The sequence below is a fragment of the Penaeus vannamei genome, chromosome 30 (assembly GCF_042767895.1).
Source record: "Penaeus vannamei isolate JL-2024 chromosome 30, ASM4276789v1, whole genome shotgun sequence".
NCBI classification, from domain to species: Eukaryota; Metazoa; Arthropoda; class Malacostraca; order Decapoda; family Penaeidae; genus Penaeus; species Penaeus vannamei.
Genome location: NC_091578.1, coordinates 9,630,570 through 9,638,874, shown reverse-complemented (window position 1 = coordinate 9,638,874; position 8,305 = coordinate 9,630,570). Strand labels below are relative to the sequence as shown.

General features: G+C 45.3%; 1 protein-coding gene across 1 annotated transcript in view; it reads left to right on the top strand.

Moving 5' to 3' along the window:
- Positions 1-546: 546 nt before the first annotated feature.
- Positions 547-8,305, top strand: part of LOC113817758 (uncharacterized) — a 12,570-nt gene continuing 4,811 nt past the window's right edge. The window contains exons 1-6 of the mRNA XM_070142974.1: positions 547-3,525; positions 4,693-4,788; positions 5,066-5,231; positions 5,709-5,804; positions 7,567-7,694; positions 8,077-8,252. Coding sequence (XP_069999075.1) covers positions 741-3,525; positions 4,693-4,788; positions 5,066-5,231; positions 5,709-5,804; positions 7,567-7,694; positions 8,077-8,252 — 3,447 coding nt within the window. The 5' untranslated portion in view covers positions 547-740. The remainder of the gene's footprint in view (positions 3,526-4,692; positions 4,789-5,065; positions 5,232-5,708; positions 5,805-7,566; positions 7,695-8,076; positions 8,253-8,305) is intronic.

The window sequence follows — 8,305 nt, the reverse complement described above, 5'->3', positions numbered from 1 at the left end:
ACGGGGATCGCTCACTCGTTCGCTCCGGTTCGTCTTTGTCCGCGCGGGACGGGGATTTCCTCTCTATGGGCTTCCTTTGCGACGGGGGGCGGGCGCCGGGTTGCGCGTTGCCTGCGCCTGGGCCCGAGGGAGTGGGTTCGCTCGGGGAGGGTGGAGGAGGGCCTGCGGAAGCTGAAACAGGCGTTTAATCATGCCATATATATATATATATATATATATATATATATATATATATATATATATATATATATATATATACACACACACACACACACACGTGTATATGTATATAATGTGTTTGTGTGTGCCTTTGCTGATGCGTGTGCAGTGTTTAACGAGGGTCCTTACATGCAGTCGAGTGCTTGTTTGGGTTTCAGTGTGTGATTCCAAGCGCGGGTCAGTTGGTGTCGGGGATCAGCCATCGTCCATGGGAGTAGAGCATGCGTGCATTCTTTTCCCCGCCGCCGCAAGAGAAAGCGAGTGCGTCCGCGCGCGCCCGCTAGCCCGACGGCCGGGCGGCGGTGGACATGATCGCCGCCCCTCGGCTCAGTCGTTCGTTGGAGCGCGTCCTGGCAGCAGCGCGAGCGAGGCGGCAGCTCCTCTTTCAGTGCTCGCGGCTCGTGCTTGGAAGCTCTGTTGTGTGCGCGTCGCGGAGGTGACCATGTAGATTGATTCTAGTACCTACAAGCTACTAAAACTTGGAGTCGAGAGGTAATGCTACAAGTCTGGAAAAAGTCAAAATGGCAATTACAATAAGTTTGATCAAAATGAGTGTTGCAGTCTATCTAGTGATGGTTGGTGCCGTCTCCGCGAACTTGGTGCCATACACGCTAGGTGGCACTACCATCATGGTGGACAGCAGTGTCCTGGGATACAACAGTCCTCTCTTGATGTACCTTCGGGAGGGTATGCCTCATCGTAGAAATTCTGACGAAGTCACTGACAACGCAGAGGCCGCAGACACTGAATGGAGCGAAACAAAAGCGGGCGCGGAAACCGAGGCCGTGTCTCCTTCCGAGCCGCCGACCGAAGACGCTGAGCCAGACACTCAGGCTTCAAATATTTTCACCAATCAATATGGATTCATCAAAGATGAAAATGGCAATCTGAACATCGACGTATATCCCACATCCCAGAGCTGGGACTGGGAAAACCAGGACGTTCTTCCCAGCGCCCACGGGTCCCTGTACTACGCCGTCCAGACCCCAGACGCCGCCCACGTCTCGCAGAAGATCCACAACATCGTGACGACCCTGAACCAGAATAACGCCGGCGTGAAGTTGAATGACCGAGCGCCCGTCGATGCCTTCCCCATCCTGCCCGCTCGCCCAGGAGACGTCCCTCCCGTCCTGAGCGAAAGCGGGTTTGCCGGCGTGTCTGTGATGCACAAAGTCCCACAGGACACTGAACCCTACGACGAGTCCACGACGAATACTGGGAATTTCAACCTGTACGTAGATGGTGATCCCATTGAGTCAGCGACCCCAGAAGGAGGCGTTTATCAATACGAAGATCAAATCATTTTCGAACCACCGGCCTTCCCGCCCCTCAATTCGTGGGCTAATGTCGACCACAGGGTCCCACAAGAGGACCCCTCCGTGCATGCAGCGACGGGTTTGCAACTAGGAAGTCCGCACGCGGCGCCCCTTGCACCCAGTGACCTACATCGCCCCGGCCATGACTCATCGGGCGCTCCAGAACAAATCGCTGAGCAATTTAGCGATTCGCTCTTCACTGCTGCTGACGAGGATCAGGCAGAGAATGTTAGAGATGAGTCTTCAGTTACAAGTGCAACACAAGCTGCTGATGTCGGTCTGGGTGTGACTCAACTCACCGAAGTCACGCAAGATGCGCCTACAATTGTCAGTCCTACTCACATCACTGATGCCAGAGAGGGCGTTTCTACTACCAGTGACGTCCCCAGTGTCTCTCAGGGCAGCGATATTATCACTGAAGCGGCTATTGAGTCCACCAGTGAAGTACAAGGCACTGTTCAGAGTGAAGTAAGTGGAATTTCAAGCCAACAAACGGAAGAGGACGCTCTGATTGAAGCCAGTGTAGCAAATCCAACACAGAGTTCAGCCCAGGGCCAAGAAGAAGCCACAGAAAATCCGCAAAACAGAGACGACGACTTCGGTGATAAAGTCTCCACGATCCCCGATGTCCTAGAAACGACAGAGACATCTTCTGAAGTGAACACGACATTCCTTGTGGATGAGTTCCTGCTTCAGAAGGAGGAAGAGTTCAAGCTCAAAGAAGAGAAGGAGAAGCAGGCTATGCTAGCCGAGCAGCAAGCTCATCTTGCTCTTGAATTAGCAATGGCAGACCTCTTCTCAGATTTCACCAAAGATGAAAAGACTAATCAGTCCGAGAGCGACACCGACGGAACCGGCGGCGACCTTAGCAAATCCGACGTTGACTCTGAAAAGGTAGAAAATCCATTATTCATTACTACCACAGAGACAACTTCCTCAGACCTGTTAGACGAGTCCGATCAAAGAGCAGATTCTCAGCTACAGGAAGCAAAGACAGACATTCCTGATATCTACCAAACAACAACAGAATCTAGACAGACAGACGACAATCAGGAAACACAGGTCGACGAGCAAATCGCCCAGGTAACAAGAGTAGATGAACAATCAACCAACGACCAGGAAACCAACGTAGATGACTGCGTTGATAGCACTGTCCATCAACCCACTTTGGAACGAGAGTCAGACATGGGTCAAGACGCGCAAGATGAGCAGCTTGGCACCACGCAAGGTGCCCTGGTGGAGGCGCTCTCGGATGACCTTCAGGAAAAGCAGGCGGACGACCAGCCTGTTACCACTCAAGGAACTGTAGATAGAGAGTCCGGGGATATTCAGGAAACGCAGTTAGAGGATCAGGCCGTCACCACTCAGGCACCGCAAGCAGAGGGACGGCCAGACGACATTCAGAAAGCACAGCTGGATGACAGCCAAATCACCCTGTTTGACGGCCGACCAGACACCAGTCAGCAGACCCACGTGGATGGTCAGCTCAGCGCTTTCCCCGCGACCTTGGAAAAAGAAAAGCCGGACAGCACCGAAGGGACGCTAGAAATCAGGCCGCTGCCCAGCCCGGCCGCCAAGCCCGTGCCCGCCGAGCCCATCCCGTACGCGGACAACCCGTCTCTCCTGAGCGACTTCCCGCCGACGCGCGAGGAGCCGGCGTCCTCACAGGCCGACCTCCACTACTCCCCAGCCGCCGGCGTCGACCTCCGCCCCATCACCTTGGACCAGGCGAACGGCGTCTACGTGAACGGCGTGAAGGTGTACAACGAGAGGCACAACCCGCCCGGGCCCGAGTCCAGCCTCATCAGCTGGTACGACCGCGACCCCATAACCATCTTCGACCCCCACCACCACTCGACGAAGGTCACGGGGGCCCCCGAGAAGTCTGGGCCGCCCAACCCGCAGGACAACGACATCCAGACCGGGGGAGGAGGCATCCCGGGCCACCAGCCGCCCAGGCTAGACGCCGACGACGATGACGATGGCTTTCGTAAGTCTTCAATGGGTCGCTAAGGGAGCTTCACAAACACTTATTTTCTTTTTTTCCATTTTTCTTTTTTCACTCATGTTCAAATGACTGCATACATCTCTTCATACATACCTGATTAGTGGTTCAGCACTAGAAAGGTAATCCACTCACACAAAAGAGAAAAGGGCAAACAACTAATCATACGTGCAAATAATTCCTACTCTTTCTGTGGATAATTTAACACAACTGTTTTCTCTGTATTTCACTCGTGTTTATCTGTCAACCTGTTTACCATTATATAGTCATATTTTCATCATCAGTTGCACTTGCATTTACACCTTGTCGAACTTCCCGGCAGACACTTTAAATTCAGTTAACCGTTAGATGACACAACAGTTTTATGAGGTTTTCTGCCTTCCGGTTAAATTTTCAACGTATAAGTAGGTTATACGAGATACTTGCTTGTTTTGCTTTCTCTGCTTGCTTGTTTATAACAGATGGGTCAGCCTAACGCTTTACCCATTTGTTTATCTAAATGGACGTCGCAAATTTACCTTTTGTATTCTTTCATTCATTTCATTCGAATATTTACGTTACTTAACCCAATCTACAAATCTAAATAAAGAAACACAGCCATCTGACGGGTGGTTCAACATTTTGACAAGCGTACAAAGAGCATTCTTATTGCTGACCCCCTCCCCCTCCCCCCGAAAGTGGACACCGAAAAATGATGACACACGATCTGACATCGATATTTCCATAGACTTTTTAAAAAGCGAGCGAGTTTAACCCCCTCCCCTCTAGCACGTGCTCCGTACGCTCTTGTGAATGTTTAAAACGTTGAACCACCCAATAGGAAACAACGCACACATATATACACCCACAAGACATACACAGAGGTAATGAACCCACAAGACATACACAGAGGTAATGAACCCACAAGACATACACAGAGGTAATGAACCCACAAGCCATACACAGAGGTAATGAACCCACAAGACATACACAGAGGTAATGAACCCACAAGCCATACACAGAGGTAATGAACCCACAAGCCATACACAGAGGTAATGAACCCACAAGCCATACACAGAGGTAATGCACCCACATACTGCATAACTGGAACACGTCTCTATCATAAATGACCTCCACACTTTGACCTTAACCTTCGACCTTAATTCTTTGCAGTTCCCGACGAAGAGCTCAATAGCACGGTGTCTCTGAAGCTGAACGGAGCTGTATTCCACGCCGCCAATCCCAGCCTCATTCAGAAGAGCACATGCAGTGAGTATCGTGTCTGTTTGTATGTGAGGGAGGAAACGAAAGGGATGGGGAGGAGGGGGAAGGAGAGGGGGGAGAGAAGGAGACAGTAAAAGAAGGAGAGGGTGAGGGAAGGAGAGAGGGAGAGGGAGGGAGAGAGAGAGTAGAAGAAAAGGAAGAAAGAATAAACAAATAAATAAAGAAAGGGAACGAGAAAGAAACAAAATACATGTATTGCTATCGTATTATAACGTAATTCCTTTTTCTCAAAATCTCAAACTTACCATTTCTTTTCCCTTAGGTTGTGGTTTGCGGTTCAATACAAAAATCGTCGGAGGGGATGTTACAGACATAGCGAAGTATCCCTGGCAGATTGGCTTGGCTCAGAAATACGACGGTTTCGTTTTCTGTGGCGGTTCCATCATCAACGATCGATATATTCTCACGGCCGCCCACTGCGTTGATGGGTATGTCAGTGTGTGATTGGGTGTGTTATGTGCCTCTGCCTGATTGTGCATGTTGACATGTGTTTTCTTTTTGTCATTTTATCTTATATTGAGTGTACGTTTGTGTCTGTGACGTGATTTTTTTTTTCTCTTGCGTAAGTGTGTCCGTGTCTGTGTGTGTGTCTTGGGTGTTTCCTTGTGTGTATTATTATTATTATTATTATTATTATTATTATTATTATTATTATTATTATTATCTTATTATCATTCATTTTGTGTGTGTACATCTGTGTCTGAAATGCGGTACGCACTTGTGACAGTTTTGTGTGTCTGATGTGGTGTGCGTGTCTCTGTGTCTGTTTTTGTGATTCTGTGTCTGTGATGTGCTGTCTGTGTTCATGATTATTACTCACAAGTCACTGTTATCTTAATACTGAAAAATAATTCTGCTATAAGACAATCTTACTCCATAATTTCTAATCATTCACATCTTTACAGAAACTCTCCCGAAAACCTTGTAGTTCGCGTCGGTGAAACGTCAAGAACGGGTCCCGCAGAAACCATAGATGTCCTGGAAATCAAAGTTCATGAACAGTAAGGCATCAACACTATGAAAACTATGTGTTTATAATCACCTTTGCCTGGAACCTCGGCCATGCTTATTATAGAATAGAGGAATTAGAGCTAAGCCTTGCAAAACATAGTTCATGAACAGTAAGGCATCATATGAAAGTATATGCATATGTTTATAATTCTAAGAACCTCGGCCATGCTAATTATAGAATAGAGAAATTAGTACTATATTTATAATCACCCTATCCTGGAACCTCGGCCATACTAATTACAAAATAGAGAAATTAGTAATAAGTCATGGAAGACAGTTCATGAACAGTAAGGCATCAGCACTGTATTTTTTTTTTAATCAACTCTCCCTATCAAAGACTCGAACCTCCACCGTAGTAAACAGTACCAGATCTGACCACACGACCCACTAGAGGTTCGAATCCTTGTTAGAGAGGATAGCTACTCTTCTTCCGCCTTATTGGTCGTTGCATGAATGAAGATGGTAAAGCGAGGGTTTGGGTATACCGTCCACTAATGGGTATCTAACCGTATGTGTTTTAGTGCATGTACTTTTTACTATTCTTTTCTTTTCTTTCTTTCGCCCATGATTTTCTTTTCTTTCCCTCTATCTTTGTTTTCGTTTTTTTCCGATTATATATTTTTTATAATTTTCTTGGTTTGGCTCCTTTCTTAGATTTTTCACAACAGAAACTTCTTTTAGGTATGTCATCCAGCACGTATTGTACACGTTTTTTTTTAACGTTTATTTTTTCATTGGTTCCCCTTAGGTATGCTGTCCAGTAATGGGTGATTTGTGGGGCATCGTTTCGCATGAAATTAAGATCACTAAAGTAAAGGGATAATGATAAGTCAATGCATAAAACTAGATAAAGTTCTCACGTCTTAGAAAATGAAGTAGATAAAAAGATACATTTACATGAATATAAAAGTAACAATGAATAGCGAGTATAATAACAAGAACTTAGTATTCTAAGAACAGTTTGACGACGATAATAATGACCGTAAATGCAATAATGATAATGATGGTAATAGTAATGATAAATTAATGGTAATAGCAATTTTGATGAAAATGGTGTTGTCTGCTGCCATTGTTACCACTATTACTGGTTATGGTGACAGTAATGATAATGATGACGACGATAATGATAACAAATACAATTGCTGTAGTAATAGTGTATCAGCAGTAGCAGCAGTAGTATTAGTAATAGTGATGATGATAATGATAGTGGTAACAATAATGATAATAATGATGATACTGTTACTTCTACTACTACTACTACTACTACTACTAATAATAATAATAAAGATAATGTTAATAGCGCCAACAGCATAGTGGAGGCTGTGTACACCAAGGGGTTAGACTGCAGCCACGCATCTGGGTTAGTTGTAACACCAGGCTACGAGGTCTTGACAATTTCTTTTACATCTAACATGCATGATTTTTTAAGTCTTTACTATTTTCTCTTTTTCTCTTTTTGTATTTCTTCCTTTTTTACCTAAACTGTTGTGATACCTTTTTACCTTTTTATTGTAAATGTTCTTTTAAAACTACATTTTTATATTGTATATGGGTCTTTGCTGAAATAAGTATTACTAGTAGGATTATGATAATAATAACAATAATGATAGTAATAATAACAATGATGATGAAGGTGATGATGATAATTATTATAATTATAATAACCCAAACCTCACCATGCTCTTCCATTCTCACATCCTCGTTTCTTCCCGTACTTCCAAAATCCATTTAGAAAACCCGAACCAATTTCAGATATACCTACCAATCGATCGTCGCCTACGACATTGCTCTGCTGAAGCTGGCTTGGCCTATTGAATTCTCCGAGTCGGTTTTGCCTGTTTGTCTTCCGGATTCCAAAAAGAAATACAGCAACAGGAATGGTGAATATCCTCTGTTGATTTTTTGATTGTGTGCTGTACTGGAATGCGTGCTTTTAAGTGGGTGGGTGTTTATGTGTCAGTGTTTGTTTGTGTGTGTTAGGGTGTGTGCATATACCAGTGTTTGTGTGTGTGTGTTAGTGTTTATGTGGGTGTGTTAGTGTTTGTGTGGGTGTGTTAGAGTTTGTGTGTGTGTTAATTTTGTATAAACATACAGTATGTGTATGCAATATATGAACGTACAGGTTCGTGTGTGTTTATATCTGCAAATGCAGCTATATTCGCGACAGTATACATTAGTCCTTGTACCATCTTGTACGAATAACAAACAGACTAAAAAACTATGAATTTTAAGTTGAAATTCTGCCTCGGCCTTCCCCTACAGCCGTCGTCACCGGATGGGGTAGAGACGGCGCCGATGGGGACATACAGCAAGAGCTACATGAAGTGACAGTCACGGTCTACTCGACGAAGAAATGTAGAAAGAAGTCGGATTATCAGAAGGATGAAGTTCATAAGGATATTGTCTGTGCAGCGTCGAGAAATAAGGATGCTTGCCAGGTGAATCTCCGGTTTAGTCTCTCTCTCTCTCTCTCTCTCTCTCTCTCTCTCTC